General features: G+C 35.4%; 3 protein-coding genes across 10 annotated transcripts; 1 reads left to right on the forward strand and 2 right to left on the reverse strand.

The window, feature by feature from the left end:
• Window positions 1-461: 461 nt before the first annotated feature.
• Ttc7 (tetratricopeptide repeat domain 7) lies at window positions 462-6652 on the reverse strand. Of its 8 annotated transcripts, none has more exons than XM_018515297.1 (15): window positions 6216-6652; window positions 5510-5661; window positions 5255-5423; window positions 4747-4809; window positions 4031-4213; window positions 3830-3956; window positions 3493-3629; window positions 3124-3377; window positions 2836-3024; window positions 2570-2748; window positions 2032-2471; window positions 1549-1787; window positions 1330-1434; window positions 1121-1212; window positions 462-815 (listed from the first exon to the last, which is right to left on the reverse strand). In XM_018515297.1, exons 1-15 carry the CDS (start codon window positions 6337-6339, stop codon window positions 683-685), a joined length of 2586 nt encoding a protein of 861 aa, XP_018370799.1. In that variant the 5' UTR covers window positions 6340-6652; the 3' UTR covers window positions 462-682. The 8 variants fall into 8 exon arrangements, with proteins under 8 accessions (XP_018370799.1, XP_018370798.1, XP_018370797.1 ...); XM_018515296.1 differs by having other exon boundaries at window positions 4747-4833; XM_018515295.1 differs by having other exon boundaries at window positions 3124-3413; window positions 6216-6651.
• Window positions 6653-6941: 289 nt separating this feature from the next.
• On the reverse strand, window positions 6942-9955 carry LOC108766154 (kaptin). The gene is made up of 8 exons (XM_018515279.1): window positions 9659-9955; window positions 9006-9228; window positions 8512-8774; window positions 7846-8012; window positions 7600-7772; window positions 7453-7531; window positions 7097-7388; window positions 6942-7016 (listed from the first exon to the last, which is right to left on the reverse strand). Exons 2-8 carry the CDS (start codon window positions 9208-9210, stop codon window positions 6942-6944), a joined length of 1254 nt encoding a protein of 417 aa, XP_018370781.1. The 5' UTR covers window positions 9211-9228; window positions 9659-9955.
• A 124-nt stretch (window positions 9956-10079) lies between these two features.
• LOC108766155 (annexin B9) lies at window positions 10080-14867 on the forward strand. The gene is made up of 7 exons (XM_018515281.1): window positions 10080-10198; window positions 11399-11497; window positions 12280-12661; window positions 12761-12913; window positions 13035-13208; window positions 14309-14490; window positions 14585-14867. The coding sequence occupies exons 2-7, from the start codon at window positions 11468-11470 to the stop codon at window positions 14636-14638; spliced, it is 975 nt and encodes a 324-aa protein (XP_018370783.1). The 5' UTR covers window positions 10080-10198; window positions 11399-11467; the 3' UTR covers window positions 14639-14867.
• The last annotated feature ends 199 nt before the right edge of the window (window positions 14868-15066 follow it).

Raw genomic sequence — 15066 nt, forward strand, 5'->3', positions numbered from 1 at the left:
ATACGTGCAATATGTGCTTGCGCATCGCGCGCAAATTGGGCCACCACGTATGCGCACTGCCGCGCGCATCGCAGTAAATGCGCGACATCCTATCGTCCGAAAATGCGACAATCTTACAGATAATGCGTTCTGAAATAATGATAAAGTACATAATTGAAATAATAACTCTGAAACAAAACGCGCTGCCAACACATATTTGCAAGCGCAGAAAATTCTACGTTCTTTATAGACGTTGACTCCTACATGTTGCCTGCGTAGAAATATGTGAATACATAAAATGGCACTCGCCGCTGTGCACAAGTTCGTATCGGATAAGAGTGTATTTGAAATTTATTGTATCCACAACGCGGCGAGACATGCGACACCGCTGCGGTAGACATAGCTTTGAATTAAAGTGGGATTACTTTACCGCGTAAAAGATCCTTCTACGAAATGGTCGCGTTCCGCGAATTTATCTGACATTTTGGAGGTAAGACTTTATTCGAATTTATTACATCGATTGTAACTATTTTGTACAATTAAAGTATCTCTTCTTTTTTTTTTCTTTTAACAATGAGTTTATACAATAGTACAACGTGTCCAGGTACTATTGACGGGAAGGCGAGGGAATGCCCGCGGAAATTACGAACGCGCATATAGAGAAAAAGTAAACCGTGATTTCGTCGAATCTTATTTCCTTAATTCACTCAAAGGTCACCGGTATCGACAAAATCGGTAAAATGGGATTTGTCGTTTCGACTTCCAACGCTGTTGCCATACAGTCGCTGGCAGCCTCCACCTCGCCCAGTGATTCCAACACCATTCCTAAATTGTACCTGAAATATAACACTCTTTGTGTACCGTCTATAATTTATAACATTAAATAATAACATATATTATATAAGGAAATAAATACTAATATCGGAAAGAACAAAAAATCGATAAGCCATGCGCATCAAATCCATTCGTATCTTGATATTTGATTTATCGCGACGATCGTTAAGATAACTGATTATCCAATTAGTACAGATATGTTATCATTGTGAAATCATTATAGATAATAAATGATCATTGGCTCGTGCCATAAAGATAAATCGTCACGATAATTTTATGTTATGATACAATCGGGGCCATGTAATACCAAGTTTGATGTGAATTCGGATCGATTTTCGCGGCGTCCCTCAAGGTTTTCTCAGCCAGTCTCTGACTACCCAAATAGTGATAAACAAGACCCTGCAAATAGATCAGATAGAAATAGTAGATTTATAAGTATAGTTTATAAAATTATACAAAAAAAAAATATATATATATGTTTTTCAGAATTAGTACATGCAACGCAACAATTATTACCAGATGTTGTAAACTCTTTATGTGAGAAGGATTAATTGAAACAGCGTTTTGGTAGCATTGCTTCGCTTCCGTATACTCCAACTTGTACTCGTGCAGAAGGCCACGCTATAAAAAGATAATTATACTTGATTATCATACAATACTGTATAAATCACTCAATGAATAATTTAATCTGAATCATCAAACACAAAGATAATGGTGAGGAGATTCAAACTATACCGTGTACATAATGTGATGACTCAACGGGAAGATGTTTGTAGCCTCTTGGAGGGACAGAACAGCGCCGTTCGGTTGGTCCAGAATAAGGAAAACCTCGGTAAGCAGGAGCCAGATCTGCAATTGCAGTAGCCATGCTCTCTGCGGCCCTGGCTTCGGTGTGAACGAGCTAATTGACGAGGCAACCTCAGAAAGAGCTTGCTCGACTTTTGAAGCGGCTAATGATTGCGCATGCAGGGAACCTATCGGAAATGGTCGCCTTTTGTGAGATTAATTGATTTTTCGGAGATTCTTATGTGGAGAGCCTATCGTATTTTGTATTAAAATTATTAATTAAATTTCTGTTTAACACAAAATGTTGGGATGTTATTGGGAAACGCGATAAATGATTTAATCTGTTTATAAAATGACACATAACCCGTTTGTTATTTCTACCTAATGTTATCCAATGTTATCTACATTACGTGTACGATGTATATAACTCACTAGAATCTTTATCGGACATTTCCGACGTGTAAAGCTGAAAGACGCTTCTAGTCTCGCTGCGCTTCTCGCTCTGTTGTTCGTTACAATTAACGTTCGTCTGATCCTCATAAAGACTCTTCCACAGATGTAGCATGTGGCTGATGGTATATAAAGCATCGACACCGCCGATGCTTCGCAATTCGAGATGCGCTTTCACATAGAGGAAATTCAAGTTGTCTGGATATTCCTCTAGTACGCTGTTTATCACATGTAATGCCTCAGAATATTGCTTATGTGCCGACAGGAGTAATGCGAATAAATGCAATGATGGAATGTGTTCTGCTCGTAGATTTAGCGCGATTTTCACATGTACGATGGCGTCGGTTATTTGTCTGTTTATCGCATATTCATGAGCCAGGTAATACTCAGCCAGATGATCGTTGGGATCGCACTGTTGCGCTCTATTCGAGAATACATGATCTTTTATTAATCAATTAAGAAAAAAATCTATGAGAATGCCGTTTCTTAATTGTTGTTAAGCTACGCGAGAAATACGTACTTTTGAAAGCAGTCCATCGCGGTGTTTGTGTGACTCACTTTGTCCTGCTTCACGATTGTGTTCGTAGAGAGCATGCTGTGGCCGATTCCGATGTACAAGTGGCATCTAGATTGCATCCCCTGTGGACTCGCCATCTCTCGCTGCAGAGCCTTTTGGCTCCATTCGATACCTTCATTTATCTGCTCAAAATCGTCAGTGTGGGAATATGCTTTTTATTTTTTAATATAGATAAAGATATAGATGAGAAATATATATAGTTTATTTACCATATTTAGCTGCTCGTAACATAGCCTCGCCGCCAATAGACAGGGCATTACTTTCTGAGGCGATAGCCTGGCGACTACCTTCAAAACTCTATACGCGTGCATATACCTCCCCATACTTATTAGACATAGCGCGTACTGCGTCCATATGTGTACTTCCTCATGAGAGAACTTCATTGCTCTTTCGAAAGACTAAAATATGAAATATTGAATATATATGAATTTATCGTTAAAACAGTGGTAGACAATAAGATGGTAATAGGATTTTTCAACAAGAGAGAAAATTTCAACCTCATGTAAAAGTTCCACTTGACTCCATCTGACGACAACAACTGTGAGTAGATCGTAGATAGCAGTGGCGTTCTCAAACGCATGTATCCTGGCTTCCTTGAATTCAGGCGATTGACTAAGAACGGCGTCTCTTACCGCCATCGCTTCACTGATCAACAACAGCAGAATCGACTCCTCGTACTCATTCCTGGGGACGAACATATTTGGTCCTGCGTACTTCTTTGGTTTCCATGGCGAATCCGACAGATTGGCGCCTGAGTAATGATTTACCCGTCTATTACTCACGGCTGCTGCGACATTAATATGAATGAATTTTTCTTCTTCGGAATATTTCGCTATATTTATGCGGATATATATTTGTTATCATACCCATTGTGTCAGTTTGTTCGTCTGGTGGTTTGTAATCAGTACCGCTTATGCCACGTAATAACACTTCCGCCAACTGTCTGGTCAGAGTTACTCGCAGACTCTGAGTAGTTGTAGATTCAACAGCAGATAAAATCTCCCTATTATAAAATTGAAACAAATTATAAGCTATCCATGGAAAAATATTTAATAATTATATTTGGTATTAAAAAATTATCATTATAACAAATATTTTTCTTAAAATTATATGACAAGTATTTATAAGTATATATTTTTGTTAATTAATAAGTCGTAAGAAAGTTTCTTATACAAGAAATAGAGTTATGTAATTAGCTCATACCTATAACGATTAACAGCGGCTTGTATGTTGCCGGTTTGAATATACAATATTGGCGCTCTCTGTAGCGCAGTTTCCAAAATGGGACCGATATGCTTTGTAGAAACTGGAGTTGATGTAGAGTATGTACCTATAAAAAAAAAAGAAGAAACATTAAAATGTTAAAGGCTATATTTTTTTATCGGATTAAACTTTGCCAATTACCTGTATTATTCGTATTTATAGTTGAAATACCATTTTGTTGCTGCATAGCAATTTTGTCTTGCTCCTGCAGATATACCAGCGTCAAGTCGCCAGAAATCTCGTAACACTTGATTATCTGTTCTTGCCATTCTGTAATCTTGTATTTCGACTTAGAGTGTGGTGGTAGCCTTTCCAGACAGAGACCTGACATGAATAACAGTTTACAATATCATTATCAAATAGGGAATAATGACAGGTTTAGGACAATGCTAAGAAAAAAAACTAAATTTAATGTACAAAATAAAATTAAAATTTTCAATCTTAGTGGGCAAAAACGTGTGACGAAATACTTTACAAAACTTGTTATAGCTTCATTCCTTGTGAATAATAACGATCTTCATATTGTGCTTGCCCCAAACTCATCGCAACTAAATCTAGTTGTATTTGATAGAAACAAGTACATTAAATTAAATACCAAAAGAAGCAAAAGCATAGAACTTTTGTTTATCCCGCTTAAGAGATTTTTTGAAAATTCTATATATTAAAAAATACAAATGAGATAACATGCTGATGTATGTTCTTAAATTTATAAAAGCATTTACAAGCAAGCTTCTATATTATTATAAAATGGGTATTAATATAAAGTGTGCAATATACATATATTGCATAAATGTGCAGTATAATTAAATAAATTTCTAAATAAATACAAGCAAAACGAAGCAAACAAGCATACAAACCTTTGATCGCATACGATTCTGCAATAATGCGCAGTCTTCGGCAGGATAAATGTTTGTCAGTGTCTAAAGTAAACGATCTTTCTTTCTCTAAATCATACACAAGCCATAGTAATAAATGAATATACTGAATAATAAGAAATTTATGAATTAAATAAATGTGTCTAATCAATTCGTTACTAAAATTAGTGCATGGACACGCTAACGGGAAGACAATATATATGCAGTAGAATTGTCGAAGTATACAGTTTCAATTTATGCTATCTATTATGAAATGCCTATGTTCAATGCAAATCTTGCACATAAAACGATATATATGTATATATATATATATATATATATATATATAGATATAATCTAACCACATAACTATCAAACAAAAAAACTACTGTTAAGAGAGAAAACACAGAAAACTATAAAGCAAGCTGTTATGTGTACCTTTTTAAATATTGCACTAAAACGTACTACTATCATCAGAAGGAAGAAACAATAATAACTGTCAATTGCAAACCTTTAATTGCATACGATTCTGCTATAATACGTAAACTTCGACAAGGTAATTGCTTTTCTGTGAGTGTATCTAGTTCAGCTTGTTGATAGTGATGAATCGCATCCTCGTACATTCCCATCGCATAGTGAAGTTTTCCAAGTAGCAGATGAGCATCCAGAACGACTAACGCCTGAAATGGTATTATTAGAAACAAACCAATCACAATTGACTCTTATTTTCCATCAGACACACTATTCTTTCATGATATTACAGTACCTGTTTATCCTTTTCATTAGCAGCTAATAACAAGTATTTCCGCGTTTCAGTCAGTCCATTTCGTGCCTTGACAATATTAGCATCTATCGGTGGAGTTTGCTCCAAAAAACTCTCCAATCTTGCTTCTCCGCTTAAAAAATTCGCCAGACATTCTGTCGAGCAAAATCAAGTTGCTGTACAATCCTGTCTGTATTTATATACAAACTACATATGCAAATATTTAATAAAATAGAACTTATTGAATATTTAGTATCGCTTCAAAAAAATATTCGGCAACAATCGGCAATATTTCATTAACTTTCTGGTAACATGTCTAATCAATGTGTTATTATATAAACATTATTTTCTCTCTGCGTGTTTGCTACGTGAAACAGCAATTACGGGATTAAAAACGGCATAAATGATACTGCAAAATATTGCAGGAACAAAACATTACATATAACTCGATTTATATAATTAAACAGAAGGAGCGTGACATTTCGTTCACGAAGCCTGCAAATATCCTTGATCTTTACATGACGTGACATCTTTTTTCCTTCCGTTTGTCTCTCTCTTTCTCTTGTAGAAAATAGCGGGACGTTGTTGCTGTAAGCAACATACGTGGGAGAGACAACCGCGATCAGACCAGATCAAACCAGATCAGACGGTGGAGCCGAGAAGAGTAGAGAGTGCCGGAGGGGGAGGGGGAAGAAGGAGAAACATTTACCGTTGCTGGGGTACTGCACTTTTAGATGTTCCGCGAGTTGTATAACCTTCTTCCAGTTGCCGTCCTCGCGATTCCGATCGATTTCGGACTCTATACGGAGGGTGTGACTCTTCTTGCTCGTCATCGCGAATCACGGATCTCGGATCCGAGTCACCTGGCGGTCCAGATCTCAATCGGTGCCGGACAGCAGCGGCAACGCGAACACGGCGATGTATCGATCATCAGCAGCACTTCCTCGCGCGGGATCAACGCGGCCAGTCATGGCAGCCCAGCGGTGGCGAGGATTCGTCCGCTCTGAACGCAGCCGACGAACGCGCGACCGCTCGCGGACACGTGCGCGTGATGAACTGTCACAAACGTCACGAGACCCCGTTCCCCGCAGCCCGCTGCCCGATTCGGATCGGAGCGGATTTGCATGGCCGCGTGAAGTACGACTCTGATCGACGACCAATCGCGTGCGTTTACGTCACGTGCGACGCACACGTTTCTTCGTTTAGATCCGTGATTGGCTGCTTTGTGGCGCTTCTTTCGAAAAACGCGAGAATAATTCGACAGACTAATCCTTCTTCTATCAATTTAAAATAATTCAACAGATATATTTCGTCTTTTATTTTATCATACATTTCATCTTTAATAAATATTACATCTTTTATTTTATTTAAAAATTACAAATACGTTATAAATATATAAAATATATAGGATATTACCTTTCAAATACAAATATAATTATTCCTGAGCTAGTATATTAAATAATTTTTTGTAACGTTCCTTCCACTTCGTTCGTATATCAGCTATGTTATGCTATATAAAAATAAAAAATGTATACGTCAGTCACTTAAAAGAATGTATCTGAAGTTAAATGTATGAGAAGTATTACGAACCTGTAATATATGTACACCTCGTTGCGTGAGCACAATTAATTCTTTTATTCCATCGTTTGTTATGTCCATGTAGCTTATAGAGTGCACAGGAGCGTCAAATAGTTTTCTGGTGGCTAATTCCCACGTGTCGCCTGTTAACGCGAAGATTAGGACCTCCTGACCGTAAGTGCCAAGCAAGATCTCGTTTTGACCATCCATATTTATGTCCGCTATGCAACAGCACAGAATACAATCCGACGATTCGCTGCCGCTTAATATCACGTCCTCTTTCATCCCATGTTGCAAGATATCTCTATTGAAAGACAAACACTTGCATTTTGATCGTAAAAAAACCTACTAATTTATAAACTACTTACTTAAAGACAACAGCATTATTTGTACTTGAAATAACAATATTTAATTTTGGGACGTCATCCTTCGAGACAAATTCCTCGGCTGAAATTTGTTTATAATTTTTATTTTAAAATATGTTACATGCATAAATAATACACCTAAATATTTACAATTGATATTTGCAAAGGCTGGTTTAATAATGGCGTTGCTATGCGGGAATATTATTACACTTGGTACAGGCTTGTCGTATCTTAACAGCCAACTTCGAGAAACTTGCAGATCATCCACGTTTACGATGGCAACTTTGACTAGACCGCACTCACATCCAACGGCGGTGACTCGCCTGCATGCATAAGATTGTATATCAAATCGAGATAAAAGAATGAAATTCGATTTTTTTTTTTAATTATACGAACCGCTTATAATTGTCATAATAATAAATATTAATCCACAGCGCGATTGCTTGGATATCATGCAGCTCCGGGAAATATTTTTCAATAGAGGATTCGCTGTAAACGTGACTTAATTTATCTTCCCTTATCATATGAATCCTGTAATCGCTCCCAGATATTAGCCAAACTACCTGCAAATTTTGAGTTATGTTATAAAGCAGTAGAAACCATAATAATTAGGTCTGTTCTTTGTAGCTAAACTAGTGTACACTCATTGTACTTAAAATTAAATGTATTATAGTCAAAGTGTTAATTTTAGTAAATGTATGTACTTCTAGTCAATGTATGCATTTATGTACTACAGCAGACTACAGTAAGTGTATACATTTACTGACTTAACACTTTGCCTGTGACATAAAAACATATATAAAAAATAATAAATATAACAATATATATAAAATATATTTGGCAAAAGCCAAATAGAAAGATTTTGGCTGCTTTTCTTTTAAGTCGATACAAGTGTTATTCTTTGTTATTCATTGAATAACAAAAAAGAATAAAATATCGTTTATGCCAACAGTGTTTCTTAAAAGGAAAGCAATCTTAGTGCAGTCAAGTGCAGAGACAAAGAAAAGGCTTCTGGTAATGTGATTCATTGGCAGTTTAAACTGACTAATATTGCTAATGTACCTCCTGTACAGAATTTTGTTGTGGTAAAACGGTATGATACAAATGGTAAGGAGTGTACGACAGTTCCACCATGAGACAATTCTGTGCTATGGCTTCGATCGAGCTACCTTCATCTCCTTCACCGTCTACTGCACCCTCCGTGTATATGTTCAAGTACCTTTCTATTGTGTCTGTACTAGTCTTCATGATTGTTATGCCTATCACAAAACTATCCCCAGTGTCGGACTTGTTGTAAGCATCGATGGAAATAATCTCTGCACCACCTAAGATAAACAAATAAATTTGTTCACAATGCTACTGATCAAAGAATTTATAAAAGAAGATACAGAATGGCGTATGAAATGTTATACCATTTAATTATCTAATTGTCAGACTTTAGTAATAAATCCTGTATTAGTTTTGTATTAAAAGTAAATGTTTTATACATAAACCAAATAGTATGACATTTTTCGTACGCTATCTTGTACAATCCTTGAATAAAATAGTTTACATACTGGGAATATATGTGAACAATAATTCCTTCACCATAGGTCTCAGAAATTCTGGTGTTTGATGGTACTCGCAGGAATATATTTTTCTTTTTAAAGATGCTACTAATAATTTGTCGGAATTATTGGACGAGCACAGTTTGGTCATGGAATAAATATTTCCCTGGGATGCTAAGGGAAACCAGTGTGCATCTATGAGATTGCTCATCATTGTAAGTCGTCAGGAGAACTAAAATTAAAGCAAGATAAAGTGAAATAATTACAGAGACTTTTAACACTATCTTATATCTATTTCTATCAATGTAATTTAATCTTAATCTTGGTTCAACTAACTCTTCATCTTTTTTTAGTTTTCAGAATTAGAGGCTCAGTTCCATCAATGTAAGATCAACATTAATTTTGATTTAATTTACTGTTTATCTTTAAAATTATAAAATGAGTAAGTTATTAATATATATAAACTGAGATTAAAATTAATCTTACATTATAATCTAGGCCTTAAGTACCTGATGTTTTAAGATATCAATATAACTGTAATTGTGACATCTTAAAATTGTACTCAAGACGGTTTTAAATACAAGAACCGACAATAAATACCGGTCAGAATAATTTCTCAAACGAATAGATATTCATAGAAAAAGAGAAAAAAATAAACAAACCTCTATCGCAAAGTTGTGCCGAATCAAGGTTATATTTATTACAATCGACTAACACACGTAGAGGAGCTCGCTTTCATCTCAAACGTCGGTCTAGCGGCAATCCTGCATCAATCCTTTGCAGTTTCAATTTCCATCGACCACAATCTCATCGCCGATCCGAGAAATCTTGAATACATTTGCGCGCGTGAGCGCATCGCGCGATGCAGCTGAGAAAGTAGACGAGATTTAGAGAAAGAGATAGAGACAAGAGAAAATTCATGCCTTCTTCTTATTCGGCAACGTAGAAATTGCCGCGTGCGCGGGTTTTCGCAATCGCTTTCGTAATAGCCTTGAGGGAGCCGTGGACTGCCGTGGACGATGACGCGATACGTGAAAGTGGGTGTGCCACTGTCCGTCGCAGCGACTCGGTGTGCTCACAGTTCACAGTTGCTCACAGTGTGACAGTAGTGCTCAAAGTGCTCGCACAGCTCGGATTCGGTTGTGTCTGTCTCTGCGCATCCGAGTACTCCGAGTTTTTCCACCGACTGGAGCTAAAGACCGGTAAGGAGAACGATAGTGTTCCTCATAGTTATTCATACAGTTCAGTCATATAACTCTGTAACGTATCCACGTATTCTCTTTTTATTCCTTATTCTTATCTGGTGTTGCTCGGAACCGACGATCGATGCGGTCGATGACGGATCGCCGGGTATGCCAATTAAGAACTCAAAGTACTTAATCCCAAGGGAACTCCAGGGAACTTCGGCCGAACTTCGATTAATTAATTTTTTATCGATTGATGTCTACTCGGTAAATGTAGATTTAATCTTGCCTTGGTGAAGATAAAAATTGGGGCTAAATCAAATGTAAGTCAAATGTAGAAAAAGCGTAAATGCCTCTTTTATTTTTGGTTGTCTCAATTTTCGCCTCTTGAAAATTTTACTGTTATACTCTCGAATCCCCTTACTTTATGCCAATTTTTATTTTTGTCAGGGTAGTTGAAGAAGATAAAGAATAATAAGTTAAATTGAAATTATAAAGTTAATCTACATTGGCGTTTTAATTGTTTTATTTGTTTTAAATAACAAGAAATGATACATATAACGACGTAATAATTAAGTACAGAGATTCAAACTTAATTGGGCCCATTTCTATACTAATGTAACTTTAATCTCGGTTTAAATTATTCTTTATCCTTTTTTAATTCTTGGAAGCAGAGAAGAAGATAAAAGGCGAAGTAAGTTAAACCGAAATTAAAGAAAAAATATAGACGCTGGTAAATTGATCAAGAATTTTCAGTAAGAGACAGATGAGTACTGTGGCACAGTGAATAATTATATCCTTATTGTTTTCCAATGTTAAACAAAGACGAGATGATTATGTATTATCATTGACGCTGTGCGTGTTTTACATTTGGTACGTGACACAAGAATCGATGCAAGTGTCCTTCTATCTTTGTTATTCACTGAATATCAAGAAATATAAAATGGTGTTTGTGTCGACTTATCTTACTAAAATGGAAATTCGAGCACCTTGCGTCTCGTGTTGGAAAGCACCACAAGTTAATTAATGGAGTTTGGTCGAAACATAATGACAAGTTCTCGACCGCCACCGGCTTCTAATAGTTCTGATCGTTAGACGATCGTAAGTCGCAATCACGCCGACTCACGTGAAACGTCAAAAAACGATAACTGCCGAGTCGGTGAGTCGATGACGCATCCGCCCGTTTATTTATCGCTGACATGAGATCTGTTTCGCCAGGTATAATCTAGCGAGAGGTAGCCCCGCGAAATTTCTTGCTGACCGTCACCGGAGAAGAAGGAAGCCAAGATGTCGCAGCAACAATATTATCCGTTCAAGGTATAATCCCCCGAAAAAAATTGCAAGTAGCAAGGTCATCGGCTGTGATAATTAGCAGCATCGATCTATATCCGGAACACCGATCCACTGGTGTCGATCATCCGTATTTTTAACATCAGTCTAGTTTCTAAAGCGATTCACGTTCCACCGAAGTATGACTAATCACGCGCAAAAGTCAAGTAGAATTTTCCTTATTATCAAATTGATTATTATAAGAATCTTGTATAAGAAAGAAAACTATAAATCTTCATTGAAAAAAATATAAATGCTTATCAATCACTGGAAGTTGTTAATTCATAATTTTTTTGAAGATTTATATTGATTCTTTGAATGTATAATATCTGAATTATAATCGTGATTTTAGAGCGCGATATTTCATTTTTTAAATAGGATTTTTTTTGTAAATAATATATTTTTATAAATTATTTATATAATTGTAAATATATACATTTTTATAAATATAAGCCTGTGAAAGGATTACTTTAATCAAATTTCGATTAACTTAATTAATAATTAATTTAAATGACCTATTAATATTTTGGATGAATTATTTTGGATCAATTTTTATTGTTTTTAGTGTACTGAAGAAAAAAGATTAATCAGAAATTATGATATTGATATAAAATATTACCTGATGTTAATTTATTTTGTAAGAAGCAATTTCGCCGTTTGAGTTAATCAGACCTAGTTTGATCAAAGTCGCTCTAAATGTACAGATTTCTTCAATTCTGTCGGAGATTATGCTAAACTTGATTGTTATAATCTGACTTATTGTGTTTTAGTGTACTCCAACTGTGTATCCCGCTGAACCGTTCGATCCAAACGCGGACGCTACTATCTTGCGTAAAGCGATGAAGGGATTCGGCACGGATGAAAAGGCGATCATCGATGTGCTTACAAAGAGAGGCATTGTACAAAGACTGGAGGTCGCGGAGACTTTCAAGACCATGTACGGAAAAGATTTGATCAGTGATTTAAAAAGCGAGCTAACTGGGAAACTGGAGGATGTCATTGTTGCCCTTATGACCCCACTGCCACATTATTATGCCAAGGAGCTGCACGATGCGATCAGCGGTATGGGTACCGATGAAGAGGCGATTGTCGAGATTCTGTGTACTCTCAGCAATTATGGCGTCCGTACGATCGCCACATTTTATGAAAATTGTAAGATTTTTGTTAGCTCAATTTATTATGTATTTTTATATAAATAATTAGATTTTCTTAATTCATTTAAAAAATACATTATATATATTCTCTGAATAGTATATGGCAAAGCACTCGAGCACGATCTGAAGGACGATACATCGGGTCATTTCAAGAGGTTGCTGGTATCCCTCGTGCAGGGAAACAGAGACGAAAATCAGGGAATTGATCATGCTCAAGCAATTGCCGATGCCCAAGCATTGTACGAAGCTGGTATGTCACAAAATTTTTTAAGTTTTTTATTTATTTTGATTCTACTAATTAAAAAAAAATCAAAATGTTTGTCACTTTGTATTTTATGATGCGCAATATTTTATTTTTAATCTTGATACAGGTGAAAAACAGTGGGGAACAGACGAATCTCAATTCAACGCGATCTTGGTATCTCGCAGCTATCAGCAACTGCGACAAACATTTATCGAGTATGAGAAAATATCTGGGCATGACATAGAGGCTGCCATAAAGAAGGAATTTTCTGGCAGCATCGAGAAAGGCCTGCTTGGAATAGGTAAAGCTTCCAAATAAGATATAAACGCACTAATTACATATCTATTCAGATTGTCACGAGTATGCCAATTAACATTCTTATTTATCAATCACTACAGCTACTATAATTTTATAATGTGACTAGCCTTTATGTTTCATATTACTTTATAAACACGCGTATTTCAGAATTAATTGATATGATTATATGATCAAGATAAACTTGCTCGATTATATTTCCCTTTTCGTTATACTTAGCTGAAAATAATTGTGTCTTTCAGTGTGAAACACGAGCAAATGGTTGATATAGCAGTTCGATACAAGGAAATTATATGTCCCTTGAATGCAACGGAGTATCAATAATCCCCATAGCATAATATGATATCACGAATCGAAATTTTCATGAATACTTGACAATCCAAATTTACGTTCGCTTTCTGCGAACTTTCGTTAAACGATCGAAAAATTTTCACAGGGTCGAGGCAAGTTACCACAGCAAGATTTTACATAGCTTTTGTTTATCTATTTATAGAAATATTCATATAATTGCTGTGATAATTCTTAGAGTTGGATACACTTTTGGACACGAGTACACATAGATCCCCGACAACTTTTAGAAACGTAAAATGTGTAGGCATACCCCCTAATTTTTTAGTCTGTTCTCCCTCATTTGTATATAATAATCCAATTGTCAGATTCTTTTTAATCCAGATTAATAGTAATATTTGTGATTTTAGTATGAAAGGAAAAGATATCTCCATTATTGTGTAATAATTATTAAACAGAAACATAATTTGAGTTGGTTCATAAAATGCATGTGAAAATGGTGTGAATACCTATGTGGTATTGAATCCTGTACATGTTATATATCCTCTAACAATGTTGCATGGCAACTATTATATGTAACATATAAAAATATTTGTTACTATATAGACCTTCTGCATAAATGTAGTATAATCTGTATAAGATCCTGATTGAATATAAACGTAGTATAACTTTATAGCATGAAAAGAGAATGCTCCCAGTTAGCTTACTCGTATTTATATCCATATATTTTTCATTAATATATAATTAATGTACATATTCATCTATACGTTACGAATTATTTTAATTTTTGATCGACAGTGAAATGCGTGAAGTCAAAAGTTGGATTTTTCGCTGAACGTCTATACGCCAGTATGCACGGTATAGGTACAAAGGATCGAACACTAATTCGTATCATTGTATCTCGAAGTGAAATCGACTTGGGAGATATTAAAAAGGCATTCGAGGAACGCTACGGAAAGTCACTGGAGAGCTGGATAGCTGTATGTACTCCAAATTATATATACTTCCAAAGAATTCATTCTACTGTTTAAATTATATTTTGCAATAAATTACTAATGAGTATATACATTACAGGGAGACACATCGGGAGATTACAAGAAGGCTCTTCTTTCCTTGGTTTCCACATAATTTTGAAAAAGTTATTAAAGGTCCAAGGTACACACTTGCCTATTGATGCATAATCTAAAAAAAAAAACAACTTTATATATACCTGCACTGTATTCCAGCTTAATATATTGCTTACTATATTAATGAAAAATTTTAAAAAGTACCTTACTGCATTTTTAAATATTATTTTTGTAATACTTTTTTGAAATCTTTACTGTATTACGTAGTAGGCCAGTAAAATTTCTCGACGCTCTGTGTTTCAATCTCGTTTATATATACATATACAAATTATATTTAATTAAATTATATTTTATATATTATTTTTATCAAAGGATTTACATAAAGAATCTCATCGTATAAGAATGAGAAATGATTGAGAAATCAATGAAAATAAAATCAAGAACATTCTATATTGTTTATTTATTTCCCTACTTTTTTTCATATAAACA

Source organism: Trachymyrmex cornetzi, unplaced genomic scaffold, assembly GCF_001594075.2.
Source record: "Trachymyrmex cornetzi isolate Tcor2-1 unplaced genomic scaffold, Tcor1.1 scaffold57, whole genome shotgun sequence".
In the NCBI taxonomy this organism is placed as follows: Eukaryota; Metazoa; Arthropoda; class Insecta; order Hymenoptera; family Formicidae; genus Trachymyrmex; species Trachymyrmex cornetzi.

What these genes read in the sequence shown, in the direction of transcription:
- Ttc7 (XM_018515293.1), bottom strand. Translation starts at nt 6,339, where the DNA reads ATGACGAGCAAGAAGAGTCACACCCTCCGTATAGAGTCCGAAATCGAT. An exon ending in AATGTCCGATAAAGATTCTA is followed by an intron (nt 1,788 to 2,031) that starts GTGAGTTATATA and finishes CATTTCCGATAG; the next exon opens with GTTCCCTGCATGCGCAATCA. An exon ending in GTCATCACATTATGTACACG is followed by an intron (nt 1,435 to 1,548) that starts GTATAGTTTGAA and finishes ATCTTTTTATAG; the next exon opens with CGTGGCCTTCTGCACGAGTA.
- LOC108766154 (XM_018515279.1), bottom strand. Translation starts at nt 9,210, where the DNA reads ATGATGAGCAATCTCATAGATGCACACTGGTTTCCCTTAGCATCCCAG. An exon ending in TATTATGACAATTATAAGCG is followed by an intron (nt 7,773 to 7,845) that starts GTTCGTATAATT and finishes TTATGCATGCAG; the next exon opens with GCGAGTCACCGCCGTTGGAT. An exon ending in AGCCTTTGCAAATATCAATT is followed by an intron (nt 7,532 to 7,599) that starts GTAAATATTTAG and finishes AACAAATTTCAG; the next exon opens with CCGAGGAATTTGTCTCGAAG.
- LOC108766155 (XM_018515281.1), top strand. Translation starts at nt 11,468, where the DNA reads ATGTCGCAGCAACAATATTATCCGTTCAAG. An exon ending in AACAATATTATCCGTTCAAG is followed by an intron (nt 11,498 to 12,279) that starts GTATAATCCCCC and finishes ATTGTGTTTTAG; the next exon opens with TGTACTCCAACTGTGTATCC. An exon ending in GAAAGGCCTGCTTGGAATAG is followed by an intron (nt 13,209 to 14,308) that starts GTAAAGCTTCCA and finishes TTTGATCGACAG; the next exon opens with TGAAATGCGTGAAGTCAAAA.